This window comes from Schistocerca serialis, chromosome 7 (assembly GCF_023864345.2).
Source record: "Schistocerca serialis cubense isolate TAMUIC-IGC-003099 chromosome 7, iqSchSeri2.2, whole genome shotgun sequence".
In the NCBI taxonomy this organism is placed as follows: Eukaryota; Metazoa; Arthropoda; class Insecta; order Orthoptera; family Acrididae; genus Schistocerca; species Schistocerca serialis.
Genome location: NC_064644.1, coordinates 433,938,989 through 433,965,561, shown reverse-complemented (window position 1 = coordinate 433,965,561; position 26,573 = coordinate 433,938,989). Strand labels below are relative to the sequence as shown.

The following is a 26,573-nucleotide window of genomic DNA, read 5'->3' as shown; positions in this document are numbered from 1 at the left end:
CTTTATTTCTCGAAGTTACTCTGAAACTGCGATATACAGCTATTTCAAACAGCTTCTGCAAACGGAAAAAAGTGTTGAATAGAAAGAACATGGTGTAAAGTATGCGCTACAATCAAGCACAGGAAGTTAAGTTAATTCTACAAAATAAAAATCGAGTGCAGCACATACGCTACGCTACGACTGAAGATGTTAAAGGCCAATTCACTAACACGCATCAGTGAAGGAACAGTGCCGTGACTGAACCGGTCTACTGCCGATATGTTTGAAGGTATTGTTTTAGGAATGTAAGGGGAAATGCTACATTCGCCCGTGGCGTGGCTGTGATAATGCAAATCGCGTACCCGCTTACGCTGTGCCGTTATCGTCGTGGTTCTTGCACCGTGTTTCTTGCGGTCGATATTTTCTGTCTTCACGGCCGCGGCACATTCAGGTTGTTGTGTTGTCGTGCAAAAGTTTATCATGGTAAACATGAATGAGGAAAAACTTATTGAATTATTCTGCAACTATCCTGTGTTGTACGATCTCTCCAATCTCGAATTCATGGACACAGAGCTGAAGAACACACTCTGGAATGAAATAGGAGCAGAAATAAGAACAACTGGTAAATACATACGTGTATATTTCTGATTCTACATCAGTGAATACAACCAGCTATGTAAAAGATTATTCCTTGAAAGTGTTGGTTACGGCTATAACGTTTTCCTTCCATAATGCCCCAACATCAGTAGGAATATATACACATGAAAAAAAGTTCTGCATTACCTCGGTTCCGAGAGTTCCGGAACCTGTACAGAAAATTGGAACAGAGATCAACATAAACATCACTTCCGACCTTTTTATTTCTCGTGAAAACCACACATTGCATGTTGTCGAACCATCAGCGAGATCTTCAGAGGTGGTGGTCCAGATTGCTGCACACATCGGTACCTCTGATGCCCAGTAGCACGTCCTATTGCAATGATGCATGCCTGAATTCGTCGTGACATACTAACCACAAGTTCATCAAGGAATTGTTGGTCCAGATTGTCCCACTTCTCAACGGCGATTCAGCTTAGATCCCTCAGAGTGACTTATGGGTCACGTCGTCCATAAACAGCCCTTTTCTATCTATCCCAGGCATGTGCGATAGAGTTTATGACTGAAGAACATGCTGGCTGCTCTAGTCGAGGGATGTCGTTATCCTGAAGGAAGTCATTCAAAAGATGTGCACGATGGGGGCGCGAATTGTCGTCCATGAAGACGAATGCCTCGCCCATATGCTGCTGTTATGGTTGCACTATCGGTCAGAGGATGGCATTCCCGTATCGCACAGCCCTTACGGCACGACCACCAGCGGCGTCGGCCCCACATACTGCCACCTCAAAACAACACGGACCCTCCACCTTGCTACACTCGCTGGACAGTGTGTCTAAGGCGTTCAGCCTGATCAGGTTGCCTCCAAACACGACGATTGTCTGGTTGAAGGCATATGCGACACTCATCGGTGAAGAGAACGTGATGCCAGTCCTGAGCGGTCCATTCGGCATGTTGTTGGGCCCATCTGTACCATGCTGCATGGTGTCGTTGTTGCAAATGTGGCCCTCACCATGGACGTCGGGAGTGAAGTTGCGCATCATGCCGCATATTGCGCACAGTTTGAGTCGTAACACGATGTCCTGTGGCTGCACCAAAAGGATTATTCAACATAGTGGCGTTGCTGTCAGGGTTCCTCCAAGCCATAATCCATAGGTAGCGGTGATCCACTAGTAGCCCTTGGGAGGCCTGAGCGAGGCATGTCTTCGACAGTTCCTGTCTCTCTGTATCTCCTTCATGTCCGAATAAGATCGCCTTGGTTCACTCAGAGACGCCTGGACTCTTCCCTTGTTGAGAGACCTTCCTGGCACAAAGTAACAATGCGGACGCGATCGAACGGCGGTACTGACCGTCTAGGCATGGTTGAACTACAGACAACACGAGCCGTGTACCTCCTTTCTGGTGGAATGACTAGAACTGACCGGTTGTTGGACCCCCTCCGTATAATAGGCGCTGCTCATGCATAGTTGTTTACATCTTTGGGCGGGTTTAGTGACATCTCCGAACAGTCGAAAGGACTGTGTCTGTGATACAATATACTCAGTCAACGTCTATCTTAAAGAGTCCTGGGAACTAGGGTGATGCAAAACTCTTTCTGCTGTGTGTACAAGAGGCAACAAAGTTATGCGGGATGTCTTTGTGGAATTAAAGGAAAGTGATCAGGTGTTAGAAGGAGCCCAAATAGAAACATGTTTCCCATCCAGAGCTCCTACGAAGTTAGGAAAATTGCAACATTTCATGAAACCCTTTCACATTTCTTCTGTGATCTTGCGAACTGAATTATGCCCAAGTGATAACCAAATGAAATCTTGTTTGGCGTATCTCCAGTGACTAAAACTCTGAACAAGGTAGACAACAGGGATATAATAAACGAAGTTTTCACACGTGGTGTTAATGGTAATGAATCAGTATCGTGCGAAACAGAAGAAAACACTCAAGACTGAATAACAGAAGATGATAATGATGAATGTTGATGTCATATATTTCATTACCAATAAACTGTCAGAGTGTGTTTACTATGCAAGATCATTCAAAACGAAAGAACAGCTTTCAGTTGTTTATTACAGACAGATTGAGAAAGACACAAACAATCGCGCATGTCACAGGATAGAAAGGTTTCAAAGTCTTATGTTCGCGCAGACGCTATTACAGCACAATAAGAGCACCGTGCGTTGCTCGAGAAGCATCAGAATGGTAGTCCATTTCATTCCACACTCGAATCCATGTTTATTGGCCGGCCATTGTGGCTGAACGGTTCTAGGCGCTTCAGTCTGGAACGGCGCGACTGATACGGTCGTAGGTTCGACTCCTGCCTCGGGCATGGATGTGTGTGATGTCCTAGGGGACTGATGACCTTAGATGTTAAATCCCGTAGTGCTCAGAGCCATTTGAACCTGTTTATTGAATCGATGCTTCAATAATTGGATTTTTTGATCTTGTAGAGTAGCTACCACCGGTGGGACGAAGACTCTGCCTTTTATGTAATCCTACGGCGAAAAAAATCGTTAGATGTGAGGTCTGGTGACCTGGCAGGCCTAAAACAATGAACAAAATCTTGTCCAGCTCTTCTAATGCAGCGTTGTGGTACGGTGTTGTTAAGGTAACTTCAAGGTGAAGGTGAGGCCGGGCGGCGTCATACATAAAAATGAAATCACTGGAATCTTCGTGAAGTTTTGCAGTACGTTCAGATATGACGTTCTGACACAGTTTCCTCCGCAAAAAGGAAGTCCATAACTAATGAGGAGGTATTGAATAGAACTAGGGAGAAGAGAAATTTGTGGTACACCTTGACTAGAAGAAGGGATCGGTTGGTAGGACATGTTCTGAAGCATCAAGGGATCACCAGTTTAGTATTGGAGGGCAGCGTGGAGGGTAAAAATCGTAGAGGGAGACCAAGAGATGAATACACTAAACAGATTCAGAAGGATGTAGGTTGCAGTAGGTACTGGGAGATGAAGAAGCTTGCACAGGATAGAGTAGCATGGAGAGCTGCATCAAACCAGCCTCTGGACTAAAGACAACAACAACAACAACAACAACAACAACAAGCTATGTTAATAGAAACGGTAGGTTCGTTGAGTCTCTTGTTCGACGACGACGCTAGGATTTCGTGACCTCCAAATTCTTACATTACGTCGGGTTAGTTGGTTGGTTGGTTGTTTTGGGGAAGGAGACCAGACAGCGTGGTCATCGGTCTCATCGGATTAGGGAAGTAAGTCGGCCGTGCCCTTTCAGAGGAACCATCCTGGCATTTGCCTGGAATGATTTAGGGAAATCACGGAAAACCTAAATCAGGATGGCCGGACGCGGGATTGAACCGTCGTCCTCCCGAATGCGAGTCCAGTGTCTAACCACTGCGCCACCTCGCTCGGTACGTCGGGTTACTTCACCCGATAGATGAAACATCGATTCCTCCAAAAAGAAGAGTCGTTCGGAAGGAACGTCGTCTGGCATATCTTGGAAAACAGAAATGCAAAATTCATACTTTCTATTATGATCGCCGGGACGCAATGGCTGCAGCAACTGCTACCTCTATGGTTTCATGTGCGGGCGTCGTTTCAGAGCACGCCACACTATTGTTTGAGGAACTTGGAAGTTCCTGATCTGCCCGTCTTGTGGACTTCCGAGACCTCAGAGTGAACGCATCTCGGATACGCTCGACATTTTCATCAGACGTGCGTGGCCAACCAGTGTTCTTTCATTTGCAAACGCTACCACCTTTCTAGAGTTCTTTATGCTAGTCAAAAATCTACTTCTGGAGTTGCGGCTTCTTGCTAAACCAACAGTGGAAAGCATTCTGCACTTGAAGAATGAATTGATTTCGCGCGAATTCAAAAGCACAAAATTACTTCTGTTACGGCGTAGTCGCCGTTTTGCTGCAAGGAAACAACAGCGCAGCTGTGTCAAAACATTGAGCTTCCTCTGTCCAGTGACACGTACAATAGGTTTTTGTCTTTTATAGTTGGTCTGTAATACGCGACTGTAATCTGTTCTTTCTTTTTGAATCACCCTATATTATAGATTAACGAAGCTCAAGAAAATGGCGAGCCGTTCTCTTGGTGTGATGGCTCTTCTTCAGTGTGTTTCGCTTGTTCAGATGAACTTCCAAATTGTTCAATAGCAAGCTAAAAGAACTTTCTGACATTCTGAAACATTTATAAAACTATGCTCAATCATCTGTCAGCTCACTGTACTCAGTGACAAATTCCCCTCCTGTTGCTCTGTTTTTCCACGCCTGATGAACCCACTTCCGTTTTTTTCACTCCTTCTCTTCTTCATTCAACATCACAGCAATCAGCATGAGATAACCGTCCGAGAAAGTCGCCAGCCCGGCCACTCAAAGTGCACTGCCACACGCCGGAATAAACACTGACCACTGTGAATAGAATAGACCGTCAATGTGGCACCGCGGCCGGTGCAACGGGACCCACGAGAAATTCGGGCCCCGCAACGAACTTGTGACAACACGCTAGTTGGCTTGCCCGCCATACTTCACGACCGCTCGCTCCGTGCAGGACACACGGGAAATACACTCCTGGAAATGGAAAAAAGAACACATTGACACCGGTGTGTCAGACCCACCATACTTGCTCCGGACACTGCGAGAGAGCTGTACAAGCAATGATCACACGCACGGCACAGCGGACACACCAGGAACTGCGGTGTTGGCCGTCGAATGGCGCTAGCTGCGCAGCATTTGTGCACCGCCGCCGTCAGTGTCAGCCAGTTTGCCGTGGCATACGGAGCTCCATCGCAGTCTTTAACACTGGTAGCATGCCGCGACAGCGTGGACGTGAACCGTATGTGCAGTTGACGGACTTTGAGCGAGGGCGAATAGTGGGCATGTGGGAGGCCGGGTGGACGTACCGCCGAATTGCTCAACACGTGGGGCGTGAGGTCTCCACAGTACATCGATGTTGTCGCCAGTGGTCGGCGGAAGGTGCACGTGCCCGTCGACCTGGGACCGGACCGCAGCGACGCACGGATGCACGCCAAGACCGTAGGATCCTACGCAGTGCCGTAGGGGACCGCACCGCCACTTCCCAGCAAATTAGGGACACTGTTGCTCCTGGGGTATCGGCGAGGACCATTCGCAACCGTCTCCATGAAGCTGGGCTACGGTCCCGCACACCGTTAGGCCGTCTTCCGCTCACGCCCCAACATCGTGCAGCCCGCCTCCAGTGGTGTTGCGACAGGCGTGAATGGAGGGACGAATGGAGACGTGTCGTCTTCAGCGATGAGAGTCGCTTCTGCCTTGGTGCCAATGATGGTCGTATGCGTGTTTGGCGCCGTGCAGGTGAGCGCCACAATCAGGACTGCATACGACCGAGGCACACAGGGCCAACACCCGGCATCATGGTGTGGGGAGCGATCTCCTACACTGGCCGTACACCACTGGTGATCGTCGAGGGGACACTGAATAGTGCACGGTACATCCAAACCGTCATCGAACCCATCGTTCTACCATTCCTAGACCGGCAAGGGAACTCGCTGTTCCAACAGGACAATGCACGTCCGCATGTATCCCGTGCCACCCAACGTGCTCTAGAAGGTGTAAGTCAACTACCTTGGCCAGCAAGATCTGCGGATCTGTCCCCCATCGAGCATGTTTGGGACTGGATGAAGCGTCGTTTCACGCGGTCTGCACGTCCAGCACGAACGCTGGTCCAACTGAGGCGCCAGGTGGAAATGGCATGGCAAGCCGTTCCACAGGACTACATCCAGCATCTCTACGATCGTCTCCATGGGAGAATAGCAGCCTGCATTGCTGCGAAAGGTGGATATACACTGTACTACTGCCGACATTGTGCATGCTCTGTTGCCTGTGTCTATGTGCCTGTGGTTCTGTCAGTGCGATCATGTGATGTATCTGACCCCAGGAATGTGTCAATAAAGTTTCCCCTTCCTGGGACAATGAATTCACGGTGTTCTTATTTCAATTTCCAGGAGTGTATTACACTACTGGCCATTAAAATTGCTACACCACGAAGATAACGTTCTACAGATGCGAAATTTAACCGACAGGAAGAAGATGCTGTGATATGCAAATGATTAGCTCTTCAGAGCATTCACACAAGGTTGGCGCCGGTGGAGACACCTACAACGTGCTGACATGAGGAAAGTTTCCAACCGATTCCTCATACACTAACAGCAGTTGACCGGCGTTGCCTGGTGAAACGTTGTTGTGATGCCTCGTATAAGGAGGAGAAATGCGTACCATCACGTTTCCGGCTTTGATAAAGGTCGGATTGTAGCCTATCGCGATTGCGGTTTATAGTATCGCGACATTGCTGCTCCCGTTGGTTGAGATCGAATGACTATTAGCAGAATGGAATCAATGGGTTCGGGAGGGTAATACGGAACGCCGTGCTGTATCCCAACGGCCTCGTATCACTAGCAGTCGAGATGACAGGCATCTTATTCGTATGGCTGTAACGGATCGTGCGGCCACGTCTCGATCCCTGAGTCAGCAGATGGGGACGTTTGCAAGACAACAACCATCTGCACGAACAGTTCGACGACGTTTGCAGCAGCATGGACTATCCGCTCGGAGACCATGGCTGCGGTTACCCTTGACGCTGCATTACAGACAGGAGCGCCTGCGATGGTGTACTCAACGACGAACCTGGGTGCACGAATGGTAAAACGTCTTTTTTTTCGGATGAATCCAGGTTCTGTATACAGCATTATGGTGGTCGCATCCGTGTTTGTCGACATCGCGGTGAACGCCCATTGGAAGCGTGTATTCGTCATCACCATACTGGCGTATCACCCGGCGTGATGGTATGGGGTGCCATTGGTTACACGTCTCTGTCACCTCTTGTTCGTATGACGGCGCTTTTAACAGTGGACGTTACATTTCAGATGTGTTACGACCCGTGGCTCTACCCTTCATTAGATCCCTGCGAAACCCTACGTTTCAGCAGGATAATGCACGACCTCATGTTGCAGGTCCTATACGGGCCTTTCTGGATACAGAAAATGTTCGACTGCTGCCCTGGCCACCACATTCTCCAGATCTCTCACCAACTGAAAACGTCCGGTCAATGGTGGCCGAGTAACTGGCTCGTCACAATACGCCAGTCACTACTCTTGATGAACTGTGGTATCGTGTTGAAGCTGCATGGGCAGGTGTACCTGTACACGCCATCCAAGCTCTGTTTGACTCTATGTCCAGGCGTATCAAGGGCGTTATTACGGCCAGAGGCGGTTGTTCAGGGTTCTGATTTCTCAGGATCTATGCACCTGAATTGCGTGAAAATGTAATCATGTGTCAGTTCTAGTATATTTGTCCAATGAATACCCGTTTATCATCAGCATTTCTTCTTGGTCTAGCAATTTTAGTGGCCAGTAGTGTATGTCAATGATAACGTACCGTGGTGTGCTATGTAGAGCTTGCATGCTTTAAACACGCAGTCAAGAATTATTGAACCCGCCTGAAACAGTTAATCGCTACCCGCCAGAGACGGCTGTTGTCGCTCATAAGACCTGCAGTGTCACGTGCTGTGACGTACGCACCGCGGCCTGTCTTTCTCGAGGGTCTCACGGTATAATCATGGGCCGGTCCTGGCACTGTCGCGTCATTGTTCTTTTTTTTTTAACCGCCTGAAGAGTGCGTGCTTTCTGGTTGCGTCCGTGATTGGGGCACTGGGCCACACATAGGCAGCTCTGAGATCGGAGGAGAAGAAGCACTTCACTTTGTCAGATTAATCTGTCGAATGCGGATGCTCTTTAAAATTAATTTCAAATTTTTGTGTTAAGTTGATTTCAGTGACTGTATGTGTTGGGCGTGCGGCAGGTGGCGTCCAGGGCGCTGCTGAAAGGGCGCACGCCGCCGCTCAGTCTGCCGGTGAACCACCCGGCCACGCTGCTGCCCGCCGTCGTCGCCTACTCCGTGCTGGCCGGCTTCAGCGACCTCGAGGACGATCACGTGAGTGCCACACAAATTACTCTATCGTGTACTATTTCTCATGTGCCTCACTAATTTCGGTGCGATATTCCTGCCACGATGTGAAAGACAGTAGTTTACAGCAACGGGTACCTTCACCTGAAACCCCATAAACTTTGGATGCAGAATTTCAGAATAAGTTCCAAATGTCACCGACTGGAGGCACTGGCAGCACCCAATAACAAATGCACCATATTTTTTCTCGGCCAGTTTCGGTCGAAAAGATGCCTATTTGGTAGTCGAACAAAATGTAATATTCCCGCTTCAGTCCCTGTGGTTTCATGAAGTTCCGATAGGTGGCGGCGCTATACGTAGCCCTATCAAGGTCTATATGGGGAAGGTTTGGACACCAGTGTTCCTTATGGTTGGGTTGGGTTGTTTGACGGAAGAGACCAAACAGCATGGTTATCGGTCGCATCGGATTAGGGAAGGATGGTGAAGGAAGTCGGCGGTGCCCTTTCAAAGGAACCATCCCGGCATTTGCCTGGAGCGATTTAGGGAAATCACGGAAAACCTAAATCAGGATGGCCGGACGCGGGATTGAACCGTCGTCCTCCCGAATGCGAGTCCAGTGTGCTAACCACTGCGCCACCTCGCTCGGTGTGTTCCTTATGCAGCCGCCATATTGGAGCTAGAGCAGACGACACAGTGCTAAGTCGCTAGGGAAGAGAGCAGTTGCTTTCGGAAATTATTATCGTTCCGAAGGCAGTTTGCCTGTCTTTTGTGTCGGAAATTTATATTTACGCTTAAAAACAAAATTCTGACAATGTGTAAGACCAATATCGCTCATTTCGTTTGAGTAAAACGGTATGCCTTCATAAATTTTTGTACCTGCTCATTGAAAACACTTCACATGGAAATCCGATGCGGCATTATCACAATCAAACCGTGACTGTCACGTCTGCTACATAAGTCATTGGGCGAATTCTGGTACCGCGCGCCGCGGAATTTGAATCCCCGCCAGACGTCATGGACGCCGAAGACCCCTAGAGGTCTCTGCACCATCGCGCCGTAAGCTGTGGCGGCGCGCGCCTCCTGGCCCGAATGTAGTGTGAGTGCACCACAGTGGAACGCGTGGTTGCAGCGGTCAATAGCGGCGTCTCTCGCTCGGCCAGCCGGTCTAACATTGCGTACGTCTCAGGACATATCGCCTCGCCTTAGACAGCGTATTTACTTTCGTGTTTTGTTTACGAGTGGACGTGGTTGTCTAGTTAGGTGTTCTTGACTCTATTGTCTCGATCTTGTTGCTGTCGTAAGGTCCTTCGTTGGTCGTGTCCGTCGTCTCCGTTGTGTTGTTGTTCGCGGACCGCTTCGCGGGTCCCGCCGTCTTTTCGTCACTTGAACCCCGCGACTGTTCCGGTCGCCGTTACAACACGAGTAGTTGCATGCACTATGTGATCAAAAGCATCCGGAAACCCCCCAAAACATACGTGTTTCCCCCTACAAACATTCGTATGGGCGCCCTTGGTAAATAGAATTGAAATGGTCTTATGTATTGATATGCATAATGAAGGTACTAACTGCAGCAATTCCGCACATTGATGACAAGGAAAAAAGACTCAGAACAGTGAAGCAGTAAAGAATAAGAAAGCAGACAATAATGGCTACTTGAGACAGTGTTTTAGCTACCTAATGTTCCCGGCAGCCTGGAACAAGTGACTACTGGACGAAGTCTTCCGACTTCTACTAATTCAGGACTAGGGAATCGGACTATAAAGATACAGTTTTTTGCCGCGCGGGATTAGCCAAGCGGTCTCGGGCGCTGCAGCCATGGACCGTGCGGCTGGTCCCGGCGGAGGTTCGAGTCCTCCCGCGGGCATGGGTGTGTTTGTGTTTGTCCTTAGGATAATTTAGGTTAAGTATTGTGTAAGCTTAGGGGCTGATGACCTTAGCAGTCAAGTCCCATAAGATTTCACACACTAGATACAGTTTACACTCGGTAACTCTGTTTGTGAAACCGACCCGTAAACGGTATTTATGAGTCCAAAGATATGTAAAATCTAAGTTTCTCTAAATTTAGTGGCCTTTATTTACAAATATTCCTACGGTAAGGCTTCAAAATTTAACACGACATTAGCGATCTATGTCAATGAAGAGCGTTGGTTGGTTCCTCCCTGTGCCGTCAGTCAGTCGGTCGCAATCAGATTAATAACAGCAAAACGAGGAAAGATTCCACATCACTTTATTTACTGCAGGCCTGTAAGCTTTCTTCTGGTAATCTGAAAAGCTTTTAGAAACTTCAGAAATGTTTTCACATGTTTATAGACTATTATTGAAAGTTAGTTGATATTGTTGAGGAAGGAAGCTTTGAATAATTTTGTAGATATTATCAATACTAAAAATACGTATGGACAGTTTTAGTAAAAGAAATACAACAATAAAGTGTTATTTTTCGGTACAAATTAAATAAACAGTGCTGGTCTGTGCAAAAAATATTTTACCTCATACATGAATGGCGTCTTTAAAAAATGGCCTCAATTTTAATGTTTTCAACCAGTCCTATTCTTACCATTAGTTATCGATTAAACATAAATCGCTAATCTTACTTAATCAAGCTAATGACTACTAATAAAAACTCTCAGTGACATGAAGGTAGTATTATTTAAAATTAAGAAGATATGACCCTTACCAATTGTTTTGTGTTGTCGAAATTGTAGACTGTAGATGCACAACCCTGTGACGGTTCCAATTCTGTAGCGCAAGCAACATCAAATTCCTTACGAGGGTTTTTGGCCCTACGCTCACGTTTTCCAAAATAATCTGTTAGCTTGCGTCTTTATTCACTCACTTAAATCGCTAATACACTATTATTTCAGAAAAAATTGACACTTCATGACGTATGATTCGGTCACATTACTCAGTTACACACTTCAATAATGTCAATAATCGTAAGCGGAAGACAAGTGTTCGCGACAGCATGTGGAAGAGTTAGAACTAGTGGGGGGACAACCTACAGTTTTTAACTATCGATTGGTCAGTCGATTGTTTTCCGTCCATCGGTTTCTTCACTGGGTTGCAGCCGTTATATGAATGTTTACACTCAGTTTCCGGGTTTGAGTTATTTTATTTACATTCTCTTTCAGCCTTTTCGGTTATCAATTTTTGGTTGGTTTTTAAAGTTTAATATCAGATGTTGCGCTGTACGTTTCTGTATATATAAATGAATCACATATGTAAATAAAACTATAAATATAAAATTGTAAAAATCGTTTTGGAACACCCTGTATTTTCCGTACTTCTTTATTGAGACAATGACTGAATAGTTTAAACGTCATTTGCCTTCTACTCATTGAGCTGTATTAAAAAGGACTTCATTTACGTTCATATTCCTTACTGCAAACGCGTACTACGTTTGAACATGAACGGCTCTATAATGCGCTTCCACAAATTCCTGTTATTCTCGTGAGTAGTTCATTATCTACTGGTCGGTAGTTGGCGCGCGCCCGGTGGCGTTGCCAGCACTGCAACGCGTCTACAGAACGTGTGTGCCCGGTAAAATAATACGATTGGACCCAGATGTCCGGCGATTTCGAAGTTTTTGTCTGAGGTCAGCAAATTAGGTGTTGGTGAACATACCCGGTATACCTAACTTTCTTGATTATTGTAAGTGGTACATTAACATACATCCAAAGTATATTAATAAATAATAAGACGCCCATTTTAAGTTAAATGATATTTTTCAGTGAACACATGTTGTGTCGTGGGGCGATCACTCTGTTTTTCAAATAATTGAAAAGCCACGATCGCTTCAATCGTTTATTAGATGACCGGTTTGAGCACTCTGAAGGTGCCATCATCAGATCTGTGAAGGTATAACATAACAGGTTTGAGAGAGGGCTTACATGAGTTAACTATGTACATTACAATTATTAGAGAACCGCATACCTGAAACGTGAATTAACATTTCTAAAACCATATGGACATGATGGCATATGAGGCACACCATCTGATAAAATCACTGTCACAACCAATAAAAAATAATAAAAAACTGCTCTCATGTTCGTTCTTTCCATAAAACATAAAACTGAAGTCACCAGATAGAACTACCACTGCTCGCCTAACACCGATCGGCATTATCACTGCCCTATTCCGCGCAGGTTTACCTGCTGTGATTCTAGCGGTTCACAACAGGCCACCAGATAGCGCTGTCCAAGCAACACATACACAATCCCACGGTATAACCACTCATTACTACTAAAACACAAAAGTTTTGTAAGGCGCTAATGGATAATGTCTGTGCCTCAGATGCTTTTACTTTGTAATTGACGTACTTTACAGTGATTGTAGTATGTACAGGATATGTGTGTGCAAATGTGGGCTTTGCATCGGTATGTGACAAGCAGTTATAGTAAAGTTGTGTTTTAGTAGTAATGAGTGGTTATACCGTGGGACTGTGTATGCGCTGCTCGGACAGCGCTATCTGGTAGCCGGTTGTGAACCGCTAGAATCACAGCAGGTAAACCTGTGCGGAATAGGGCAGTGATGATGCCGACGGTGTTAGGCGAGCAATGGTAGTTTTATCTGGTGACTTCAGTTTTATATTTTATGGAAAGAACGACCATGAGAGCAGTTTTTTATTATATTTTATTGGTTGCGACAATTTATCAGATGGTCTGCCTCATATGCCATGATGTCCATATGGTTTTAGAAATGTTAATTCACGTTTCAGGTATGCGGTTCTCTAATAATTGTAATGTACATAGTTAACTCATGTAAGCCCTCCCTCAAACCTGTTATGTTGTACCTTCACAGATATGATGATGGCACCTTCAGAGTGCTGAAACCGGTCATCTAATAAACGATTGAAGCGATCGTGGCTTTTCAATTATTTTAAATGAAATTTATTGGTTTAGATAGCCAGCTATTTGCCGCTTTTATTCTTTTGTTAAAATGTGTTTGAAATGCATTGCAACCTATATTGCAATATAATTATAAAAAAATGATTGAATCTATTGAAGTTATATATTCGCAGATTTCTGAAGTCATTTTATCCAGTGTAATATGATACTCCATTCGGGGGGAACGGGGGTATAGCCTCCACCCCCATCCCGTTGCAACCGCTCCTGATCAGTTATTGATGTCCTTTCACGTATGATGAGATTAACGATATAGCGCTACGACCGCCTGTCGTTCCCTCCCTCCCTCCCCCTCTCTCTCTCTCTCTCTCTCTCTCTCTCTCTCTCTCTCTCTCTCTCTCTCTCTCTCTCTCTGTGTGTGTGTGTGTGTGTGTGTGTGTGTGTGTGTGTGTGTGTGTGTGTGTGTGTGAGTAGATATATTGAACTGACACATCCAAAGTGTTTTGTCTGCAACGGCAGAGATACAGACGTCCAGAGAGGAAAGGGTTAAGATCACTCTACGTAGAAAAGTAAGGTGACGAACGGAAGGCGAATATCACATGGCGAAGAATAATAACGACTGTACTATCGATAACTATGTAGTAAAAATCAACTAAAAATTTAACAATTTCAACAAGTATGAAGCTGCATCATGTGTGACTCTTTCAGTGTCTTCGCTGGAGTAACTCTTACTGCGAATATGGAGTAATAACAGGAGTAATAAATAATATGTTGTTGTTTTTTTTTGTCTTGGAATCTTGGGCTGACGTTTGTTGGAAGATTTTCCTGACATTTAGAAAGCTGGCATTGTCAAAGAATGAGCCTTCATTGTTGCTGGAGGAGATTACATACAGGGATTGGACAAAAATATGGTAACACGAAAACCAAAACACACTACCACGACTAATACGTTGTAGGAAACCCCTTGGCATCCAAAATATCAAGTCCTCTCGGAATGGATAAATACAGGTACTTTATGGATTCCAGGGGAATATTATACCATTCTTCCTACAAAATAATGGAAATTTCAGGTAACGATGATGGAGGTGTCTATCAGTGACGCGCCGTTCTCTCCAAAGTAGACCATAAAGCACACAGGCTCAATAATTCTGAGGTCTGCTGACTGTGGTGGCCAGAGGAGGTGCGATAATTCGCCCTCGTGCCCTCGCAACCAACCAGTCCCGAACGATGCGAGCTGTGTGAAGCGGGGCCCTGTCGCCTTGGAACACAGCGTCACCAATGAGGTACAAACATTCAGTCATGGGATGGCCCTGATCAGCCAAAATTGTCCCATAATCCTTTGCAGTGATGCGACTATGCTGAGTAAGCACGGGGAGGGTGCCAACTTTCCAAAACTTCTGCGGGTGCTTATCAATGGCGGGATGTAGTGTGGGACTCTCGATATTTTTTAAATGATTATCATTTATAATCTTTTATGATCATTGCCTGTGGTATAAAGATCAGTGCTGTGATGACGTAAAATATACCGGTGCTATAAGCATACGCTGAGACTGCGCTCTCTCAGTCGGTAACACAGCTGCCTTAATAGCAAACTCGAGTTCAGATGTACGTGGATGAACCCACAGACCCAGAGATCTAACTTACGCGATACGGACCCTCCTGCAAAAATAAAAATCCTGACCCCCTAACATAAAATGTATAACCTATCATTAACTAACGTAACTTTCATTACAGCAGGTAAAACAGAAATTAAATGGAGCGTGTTGTAAAATCCCATATAATATAAACAAAAAGATCATTCGTTTACTATATTCAAAGTATTAAACAAAAATTATTAATACCGATAAATGTTATTAAAAATGAAACACATTATAGTGAGTGACAGTCAACATCAATAAGCATAGACCTATAGTTCTATCTGTTTGATTTGTACTTATAAAATCTCACTGTACTCACATTGACCTCTAGTAAAACTGGATCATCCAGTGTACCTTCTGTGATGGAAGGTATTGATTATTTCACTGGTGTCACTTTGGATACTGTGGAGGCTGAGTTCGCTAACTCTGTCTGGGGACACAGAATTCCTAAAATAGAGTATGGACTTCATAAATAAGCGTTCAGTCGAAGAAACAGTAGCAGGGGTAGTTAAAAACAGGTGAAATTTTAATCTGGGGCGCTACTGCTACGATTGAATTCACTTTTACTAATAGTTTTGTTAATCAGTTACCGAAGTTAATGAGGCTATTTCTTTTTCAGACCTTTTTTGGCCCGGAGAATTTTCTAGATAAATCCTCCTCATATTCATTTTGAAGAATTACTACTGCGTTGTGAAGCAAAATTTGTAAATTTTGAATTTTGGGAAAATATTTTTGAAGAAATGGTTAACATTATGCATACCAATAAATTTGCTCTTTTACTTTGCTACAGTGATGTGGAAACAGCCATTAAAATGTCGCATTTGTTTGCCAATGTTGTAGCCAATGACATTGCTTCTTAAAACGTGTGTCGAAGCTGCATCTGAACAAGACGTAGTCTGTAACAATCGGCCTCCTTGTATCTGGGATTATTCTTTATTAACCTGTCAGTACACGCAGGTGGTCTGTCAGACCAAGGAGAATATTTTCACATTAATGCAATGTCTGAAAGTTGTTTCCATGAAGCTATCTTCTCAGTACCTTTAAGTGAGTGTAATAGGAGTCGTTTGGTATGGTGTATCTGGTATTTCAACAATATCACTTCCGGTTAGCTCAGAACAAAGAGGTATAGGGTCTCACAGGCCAGCCGCGTGCACTGGTGTCAGTTTAATGTTAGCTCCGCCAAGGTAATTCACGCGCGCGCATATTTGCGGTATCTGCTTAGTTTAGTGGTAGAACAGATTTTTTCGTGATTTGTACATTATTTTAGTGTGTTGTAAGTGTTGTAACTGCATCGTGGCTTATTCTTACGAGGCACAGGAGGAGAGAATTAGGAACTTGATTCAAGAAGTAATGGCTGAAAGTGACGTTGGTGATTCTGAAGATGGAGAAATCGACTTTGAAGAAATCCATATTGGAAAAGTGGTTCCGGCACCGAACAAAAAACGTCGAGTGATGAATCAGAAGACAATGATTGGGGTGCTGACAGTGACGTGTTTGTGGGTAAATACGGAACAGTATGGAACACACGTGCTCCGCCAAAGAACTCCCTCACACGTTGTCATAGCATCATAACTCATTTATCAGGTGTGAAAGGTGCTGCGAAAAGTGCTACAAATCCTCTACAGTGCTGGAAACTGTTTTTTGATGAAAACGTTGTACACATACTCGTTGACTGCGCTAATAGGTACCTTCAAAGTACCCAGGGAAACTTTTCAAGGGAAAGAGATGCACAACAAACTAATAAAGCTGAAATAAAGGCCTTATTGGGATTATTGTACTACGCTGGTGTAATGCGTGCCCATCGACTAAGTCTACAAGATTTGTGACGAACAGATAGCACAGGAGTTGAAATATTTCATCTCACAATGGGCATAAACAGATTTCGTTTTCTCCTTCGATGCCTCAGATTCGATGATAAAGAAACGAGAATGGAAAGGGAGAAAACAGATCACATGGCGGCGATAAGATAGGTGTTCAGTCTAATTGTTGAAAAGTTTCAGAAGGCTTATACAGTTTCTGAATACGTGACAGTTGATGAAAAACTTGAAGCACTCCGTGGAAGATGCAGATTCCGACAGTACATGCCAAATAAGCCAAACAAGTATGGAGTAAAGATTTTTGCAGCAGTGGATGCCAGAATGTTTTACACATTCAACGTGGAGGTGTATGTTGGGCAAGAGCCTGAAGGCCCTTACAGACAGAACAACAGACCAGCTGAACTTGTTCAAAGACTTTGCCAACCTATCCTGAATACAGGCCGCAACATAACTTGCGACAATTATTTTACAAGTTACGAGCCTGCAAACACATTGTTTACGAAGAAGACGACCATCGTTGGTATCCTGAGGAAGAACAAGAGACAAGTCCCAAGGGGATTTATTAACACTAAAAACCGACAAGAAAAGTCATCTATGTTTGAGTTTCAGAAAAATTGCACCTTAGCCTCTTATGTGGCGAAACGAAATAGAGTGATATTACTACTGTCAACGATGCACCACAATGGAAATATTGGCGAAAATACAGGGAATGATAAAAAACCAGAAATTACTACTTTCTATAAGCTTACTAAGGATGGAGTTGACGTTGTAGACGGAATCAGTGCAACATATAATGTAGCTAGAAATGCAAGAAGATGGCCAATGGTTGTTTATTATAGCATCATGAACACAGCTGCGATAAATGCTGCTATTATTTTCGACTCAAATCAGAAAGAACAACTGAGGAGAAGAGAGTTTTTGAGGCAGAATTCTTTTGCGCTTCTGCGCTATCATCTTCAGCAAAGAGTAAATTCAAAAATATTGCCACGGAAGATAACTGAGAGAATTGGAGAGCTTTATAGTGTGAAAATTTCTGAAGTGGAATCAACTGCGACTTCACGAGGACGGTGTGTGGACTGCAGAAGCAAAAACAGAAAAACAAGATATATTTGTAAGAACTGCAAGAAATACATTTGCCTTGAACGTTCTGTTACTGTGTGCCAAGACTGAATCGACAAAATATCTGATTGAATACATGCATTATTTTGATAACAGCTAAATTTTATGTATCTCCATTTGTGTAAATATTTTTGACCAAAATATTAACGTTATCCCTTAAATATATTTAATAAACTGATTTCTGATGATATTACTTCATTTAATAACGCTTCCCTCCATAATATATATCTAAATACAAATTCAGAAAGATAGAAACTGCAACGGTGTGTGAGACCAGCTGCGTGCACCGCCGGGTTAATAATATTCAATACTGGCAAGCAGATGTTTTAAAACAATTGTTGTTGACCAAAGTACTCGGCGTGTTGTAGCATGTCACTTGCAAGGCAAGTGGAAAAGACCGGATTCTGTTCACAGAGTAGTGCGACTGTTATTCTGGGGAGTGCCTCTGACTCGGCCAGATAAAGGCAAGGGACGGGGGAGTGTGTTGCTATGTTGTCTCTGCGCAAAGACGACTGAAACAGGCAGATATGTTTTAGCGATCAGAAATTTTAACTTCCATCTCAGTGTTTTCGTAGTTCATTACCTTTTGATAAAAGCAAGGGAGAAATATTTATTTTATTTCCTTTTTATCAAACTAAAAATTCTTTGTGTGCGGCACACGTAAAAGATTATGTATGTGGGTGCTCGAGCCCCGCCGCACCTACGTAGTCAGCGCACTTGCAAGGGGTCCATGGAATACCACGATACTGCTGTCCAGATCATCACGGAACCACTCGTACACTTCCCCCTCGGGACATTGGAAACTGTGTGAAACAAGACTCATTCGAACGAATTACTCTTTTCCATTGCTCCGTAGTGATCACGGAACCACCACTACACTTCACTCTCGGGATGTCGGAAACTGTGTGAAACAAGACTCATTCGAACGAATTTCTCTTTTCCATTGCTCCGTAGTCCATCACGGAACCACCACTACACTTCACTCTTGGGACGTTGGAAACTGTGTGAAACAAGACTCATTTGAACGAATTACTCTTTTCCATTGCTCTGTAGTCCATCACGGAACCACCACTACACTTCACTCTCGGGATGTCGGAAACTGTGTGAAACAAGACTCATTTGAACGAATTTCTCTTTTCCATTGCTCCGTAGTCCATCACGGAACCACCACTACACTTCACTCTCGGGACGTTGGAAACTGTGTGAAACAAGACTCATTTGAACGAATTTCTCTTTTCCATTGCTCTGTAGTCCATCACGGAACCACCACTACACTTCGCTCTCGGGATGTTGGAAACTGTGTGAAACAAGACATTCAAACGAATTACTCTTTTCCATTGCTCCATAGTCCATCATGGAACCACCACTACACTTCGCTCCCGGGACATTGGAAACTGTCTGAAACAAGTCTCATTCGAACGAATTACTCTTTTCCATTGCTCCATAGTCCATCACGGAACCACCACTACACTTCACTCTCAGGATGTCGGAAACTGTGTGAAACAAGACTCATTCGAACGAATTTCTCTTTTCCATTGCTCCATAGTCCATCACGGAACCACCACTACACTTCACTCTAGGGATGTCGGAAACTGTGTGAAACAAGACTCATTCGAACCAATTTCTCTTTTCCATTGCTCCGTAGTCCATCACGGAACCACCACTACACTTCACTCTCGGGATGTCGGAAACTGTGTGAAACAAGACTCATTCGAACGAATTTCTCTTTTCCATTGCTCCGTAGTCCATCACGGAACCACCACTACACTTCGCTCCCGGGACATTGGAAACTGTGTGAAACAAGACTCATTCAAACGAATTACTCTTTTCCATTGCTCCGTAGTCCATCACGGAACCACCACTACACTTCGCTTCCGGGACATTTGAAACTGTCTGAAACAAGTCTCATTCGAACGAATTACCCTTTTCCATTGCTCCGTAGTCCATCACGGAACCACCACTACACTTCACTCTTGGGACGTTGGAAACTGTGTGAAACAAGACTCATTCGAGCGAATTACTCTTTTCCATTGCTCCGTAGTCCATCACGGAACCACCACTACACTTCACTCTCGGGACGTTGGAAACTGTGTGAAACAAGACTCATTCGAACGAATTACTCTTTTCCATTGCTCCGTAGTCCAGGTTTCATAGTTTCGGTACTAAGCCCTCCTCTTACGGGCATTTGCATCATGGTTGTGTGGTTTTGGAATTCCAGCTCGCCCTGTTATTCCCAAGATTATGTAGCTCCCTCCGAGTTGTTTTGGTGCTGACAGAGTTCGCTAGTCCGGCATTGAGTTCTGATGTGATTTTTGCAGCTGTTTCTTCTTATTTTTAGTCACAGTCCTTTTTTACTGTTCGTCTTTCACTATCACTGAATACACACTTTCGTCTGTGTTGTGACTTAGCAGACGAAGTTTTCCAGCTTTCCCAATGCATGCAGCATAAATCTTCCATACTGTACCTATTGAAATACAAAACTCTTCGGTTGGCTTAGTTACGGATGCACACACAATACGAACACCAACAATGTGCCCACGTTCGGATTGACTTAGCTCCGACATAATGTACACCCAGCTTCACAGAACACTGTCCTGGTCACGACAGGTAATTGCAACGTACTGAGGGCATCACACAGTTGTCGTTCGTGGTCGAATACAACAGTGCAACTTGCAGGCTTGGCTAGAAACCTGCATTTATGTTCTAGCTTGCATTTGTCGCAGTGTCTCCGTATTTTTGTCCAACCCTCGTGTATGTACTTGTCCCGTCGACTTCTGAGCTCGTTTCCTAGTTATTACCGCTGTGGTTCGGCCCTTGTTAACAGCGTCTACTGTCAAGGTACAGAAGGTTCAACTGATACTTTTTCTATATGTCCTGGCTAAGAGGAATGATGAGAGCCTGTACCACAGCGTGCATCGGAAATTCACAAACAGGGATCGATAGCTGCACAAATTTTCAAAACGCGACAGAACAGGAAGTATCAAGTACGGCCTCCCTGGCATGCTTCCACAGGGTGACTGACAGAATCTGCCGTATACGTCAACATGTGACCACCTAAGGCTCAGCAATTTCGAAATTACAATTTTATTCACTCTATTCCGAAAGGGGTTTCTTCCTCGGGGATGTACATGAGCGTCAATATGATAGATTCTACTAAGGGGAGGGGGCAAGATGTGGGGCATGGAGCATTTTTAAAATTTTGGGAGACGCATGGCGATTAGTAAGCAGCCATTAAGAAGGTCCTGTTACATACCTGCGTAATGCTAAATTTTTAGTCGTTTTATCGAAAAAATAACATCTTGAGAGCTGGAGGGGGGGAGCAGGGTGACCCCTTCCCCAATCCCTTGCCCCTCAAGTGTGGTTGCCCTTGGGGATATATCAAAATTGTGTCTTTTATGTATTTGTTGAGTGTGGTTGAGTATAATGGATGTGTCTGTTGAGTGTTGTTTCATGTTTGTGTCGAATGATGATGATGATGATGATGATGATGATGATGATGATTATGACAGAAGGGAGACAGTTGATGATGATGTTTGATTTGTGGGCCGCTCAACTGCGTGGTCATCAACGCCTCTACAAAGTACCAATTCTTACACAGTTCATTTTTTTTTTTTTTTTACAATCCAATCTAGACGCTGTCCCAAAGGATAAAATGATGATGGTGAAATGATAAGGACAACATAAACACGCAGTCCCCGGGCAGAGAAAATCCCCAACTCGGCCGGAAATCGAACCCGGGACCCCATGATCCAGAAGCAGCAACGCAAGCCACTAAACCACGAGCTGCGGGCGACGGGAGAGGGTGAAATCCCAATCCTTTTCTATAGCACCAATGGTAGCGACGGGCTCAGCGTCCCCATTCGACGGACGAATCACCATCCACAATGTCAAATGCCATCAATTCATGGGACACTGTGGAGAAGTTTGGAATTTAATCTAGGGCACTGACTCGGAGTCTGGTGGTGCCGTGGGACTTCAACTACTCAAATTAAACTCGGAAAATGAGTACAGGGTGACATTTATTAAAACATTAATATCACATTTATCTAGTGCGTTGCCAAAATCTTCATAACAAAACCTTCACAGAAAAGATAAGACGATTAGGTTCCGGAGCAGGAACAGCTTATGAGCAACAAGCCGTTACAGAAAGATAGAGTTCATGATGCTTCATTTTCTCTTAAATTCGAAAGCAACAGAACACGGGTTCCCTAACACTTATTTCCAGACATAGAAGTTATCCGATATTTTGCAGAGATAATAACAAACCTGTAATACTAACGGTACGTATATGACTCCACAACGAGCTCAGCTCAGAATTAGTGCAACACAGATTATAGTGTGAACCTTCCACGTCGTTCTATATCCACACATCTGTATATCATAATTTTCTACAGAGGGCCCTCTGCACTCTTATTTGAAGATTTTCACATAATATCAGTAATAGCGTTACTAAAATCTCAAACCAACAATAGCATTGCTAAAATCTAAAACTACATTCTAATTCATTCATTAATAAATTTAAAGCACATTAATCTAGGACATAAGGACCATCAAGATAAAAAACAAACATTTATGTAACTTCCAAAAATCGGGCAAGTGGCTCATACACATGCATGTTTTGTCCTCGACGTGTTACATTTCCACTCGTCTAACCGCCTTTACTTGTTCGGGCCTTTCTGTTTACTGTCCACACAGATAACAGGTAGTGAAATGAAATGATCGTATGGCCGGGAGGCCCCATGCGGGGAAGCTCAGCCGCCGTATTGCAAGTCCTTTTTAGTTGGCGCCACTTCGACGACTTGCGAGTCAATGATGATGGACACACGACACCCAGTCATCACGAGGCAGTAAAAATCTCTGACACCGCCGGGAATCAAACCCGGGACCCCGTGCGCGGGAAGCGAGAACGCTACCACAAGACCCCGAGCTGCGGACTTAACAGGTAGTTACCATGCCTAAGATTCATCTGAAGCGGCGGCATTAAACGATACATTTCCTGATGCCCAGAAAGATGCAGAAAAATCCACGTGAGCTGCGAAGACACAGTTAGTGCTCCACAGTGACGTGAAAATGATCTGATACCAAAAATACGTCGTAGCCCAGTACATCACCGTACTGTGGACTTTAAGAGTCGCACCACGGCATACGCACTAACTCGATACGCAAACAACAACCAATAACGTCTGTTCCGTTACAGGAGTTCTATAATGCTTAGGGGGCTACAAGGTGAAGACAAGCTAAACCGTCCATGAGTTTGGTAAAACACAGTGACAACAAGCAATGAATAATGTCAGTTCAGAGCAGCAAATTCGCTACCGTACGTAATTACTCAGATAACCTCCCACATAACAGTTCCCTGACTCGGCCCATCCTTATTACAGAACAGGTAACTGCTCCCATCTACCACGTTCCATGGAAAGCAGCATACCATCATGTCCATGCTATGTGGGCCTCGTTCATCTCCGAAAGGCAGTGCCTCAAAGTCTCCGCAGACTTAATCTCAGTAATCACTCCAAATTTCCACATCAGTCACAGAACACCGACGGCCGCAGTCCCAGTTGTTACACACACATTCCGTTACGTCCTGTCCCACGTGCAGCCCGCACTTACTTACACTACTGGCCATTAAAATAGCTACACCACAAAGATGATGTGCTACAGACGAGAAATTTAACCGACAGGAAGAAGATGCTGTGATATGCAAAAGATTTGCTTTTCAGAGCATTCACACAAGGTTGGCGCTGGTGGCGACAACTACAACGTGCTGACATGAGGAAAGTTTTCAATCGATTTCTCATACACAAACAGCAGTTGACCGGCGTTGCCTGGTGAAACGTTGTTGTGATTTCTCGTGTAAGGAACAGAAATGCGTACCATCACGTTTCCGACTTTGAGAAAGGTCGGATTGTAGCCTATCGCGATTGCGGTTTATCGTATCGCGACATTGCTGCTCACGTGGGTCGAGATCCAATGACTGTTAGCAGAATATGGAATCGGTGGGTTCAGGAGGGTAATACGGAACGGCCTCGTATCACTAGCAGTGGAGATGACAGGCATCTTATCCGAATGGCTGTAACGGATCGTGCAACCACGTCTCCATACCTGAGTCAACAGATGGGGACGTTTGCAAGACAACAACCATCTGCACGAACAGTTCGACGACGTTTGCAGCAGCATGGACTATCAGCTCGGAGACCATAGCTGCGGTTACCCTTGACGCTGCATCACAGACAGGAGCGCCTGTGATGGTGTACTCAACGACGAATCTGGGTGCAGGTTCTGTTTACAGGATCATGATGGTCGCAATCGTATTTGGCGACATCGCGGTGAACGCACATTGGAATCGTATATTCGTCATCGCCATATTGGCGTGTCGCCCGGCGTGATGGTATGGGATGCCATTGGCTACACGTCTCGGTCACCTCTTGTTCGCATTGACGTCACTTTGAACAGTGGACGTTACATTTCAGATGTGTTACGAACCGTGGCTCTACCCTTCATTCGATCCCTGCGAAACCCTACATTTCAGCATGATAATGCACGACCATGCCCAGGCATATCAACGCCTTTACTAAGGCCAGATGTGGTTGTTCTGGGTACTGATTTCTCAGGATCTATGCACCCAAATCGCGTGAAAATGTAATCACATGTCAGTTCTAGCATAATATATTTGTTCAATGAATACCCGTTTATCATCTACATTTCTTCTTGGTGTAGCAATTTTAATGGCCAGTAGTGTATTATCGCTCCGCGGTCTCCCGCGTAACAACAATCTTGGGTGCCACCACAGTCCTCGCGGGCATGCGCGACACGCAGCCTGTGGACTGCCAGAAACCTATGGATAGGCAAAGACGTACCAACCGGCACACTCCTTTCCTCCGCTTGCCGCCCAAATACTGGCGGTGAGAATTTCTTTCACATCAGAATTCGAACAGGCTTACCTCCGGATCGAGCGCCGCCGCACAGGATGCGTTAGTAACCTTGGCTACGAATGCGTGTTATTTGGCATGGCGTCATCCTTCGCAAAAATTTTAATTTTTTATGAAAACTATAGTAAAGTGATTAAAGCTAGGTTGTCACTCAAAAGAACAAGAAATAGACGAAGTTTGGAAATTTTTTTGAGAGCATGAAAGACAAAGGATCTGTTTGGAGATTATGATTGATCATACTTCGAATTTATTTTAATTTTTCAATACAAAAAAAATCAAAATGGTCTCCGTATTCGTGGTCTGACAAGGGCTTGCGAATTTGAAGTAAGCAGACCGCATGCAGTGTAACCCCGCAGGAGTTACTTAAATCAAAAGTGGATAACAACAGTCGGTACTACATTAAATTAATGGGACGTTATACCTAACCACAATGAAATAACATTAAATTTAGCGACATGGTCTAACTCGAACTTTGAGTTCGATTCCTGTTTTTTTCCACTCTCTATGGCCTTATAAAAATAGTTAATATCAACAAATTCCATGTATTAAAGGTATAAGCTCCCAAAAAAAAAAGTGTTGCATTTCTGGAGGTTAAAGGCAGAAGTTAATAGGTTTGAACCGTTTTTATTTAATGTTGCTCGCAGTGTTGAAAAATCGTTTCTCGAGAAAAACTTTTTAAAATTTATTAAAACTTTTGTATGAAAACTACATGTTGCTGAACACAAATCTGAAATTAGATTTTCAAAATTCAAAATGGCAAGCCAATATGGTGGACCAAAAATTACGTTTTGACCAACTTCGATCACAATTTGACCAAAGAAATGTGTTTTCTTTACTTACGTTTAGTATGTAATTCCGGGACCCTTCCTCTAACTCGAATTGTTCGTGGAGAGTAATTCCCTCGTTCTTGTTGGCGCTGAAAGCAGATCTGGCTGAGCTGGATATGCTGCTTTCGGCAGCCTGCACACGTTATACGTCAGTTTTTCTGGCGAGGATGTTTGCCTGCATACTGCAGTATAGATCATTTTGTGAACGAGCGTCACGGCACAACGAGTTTTCTACCTGAGCCGGTCGTCTCCGTCTGAGAGCGCCCCACGGAGGCCGTGACGCTGCTTCGTACAACGGGATGTAGAAACTTTTGTAACGCACGGATTAAAAAACCTTTTCGCCCTAACATTCCAGACGCATATACCTTTCAAAAATGCAATAAACATAAAAAAATCAAATTTATGACGATTTTGAATGAGACCCAAGCCTTAAGTAAATGTTTCCTGTAGAAGCAGAATACTCTGGTAACCAATTGTTTCGGTCAAATAGAGCCAATGGCAACAATTAAATATTATATTGCGTCGTGATGGTCATTGTTCGTGGTCAGTGTTTAATTGTCGTAAACGGAGCACAATATGGCGTCTACGCAAGCCCCGGTGGGTGCTTTAGCTGCACCTAGCTGACTTCCGATGGATACACGAAGCGCGCAGAACCAAAAACCAATACAAAACAAATTAATGAAAATAATAAAAAAAACTACCAGCGCAGAACTCTCGCGGGGTTTGCGCCACTCGCTCATCATTCATTCTGCACGAAACACACAACTGAAAAGGAAGAAAGCAAAAGAATGTAACAGCGAAATATGCTCTGAGAGAAGAAAAAAAAAATATAATTCCGTAAAATATGTGCGTCTGTATGTGTCTGTGTATGCGAATTCAGAGATAACAATTCCTGCATAACGGCACGTAGTGAAAATCACGATGAAA

The 26,573-nt window shown here is 44.5% G+C and overlaps 1 protein-coding gene across 2 annotated transcripts in view; it reads left to right on the top strand.

The window, feature by feature from the left end:
* LOC126412717 (lipase 3-like) overlaps positions 1-26,573 on the top strand; it is a 209,981-nt gene that overhangs the window by 146,274 nt on the left and 37,134 nt on the right. For both annotated transcript variants that reach the window (XM_050082435.1, XM_050082436.1), the window contains exon 5: positions 8,372-8,503. In XM_050082435.1, coding sequence (XP_049938392.1) covers positions 8,372-8,503 — 132 coding nt within the window. The remainder of the gene's footprint in view (positions 1-8,371; positions 8,504-26,573) is intronic.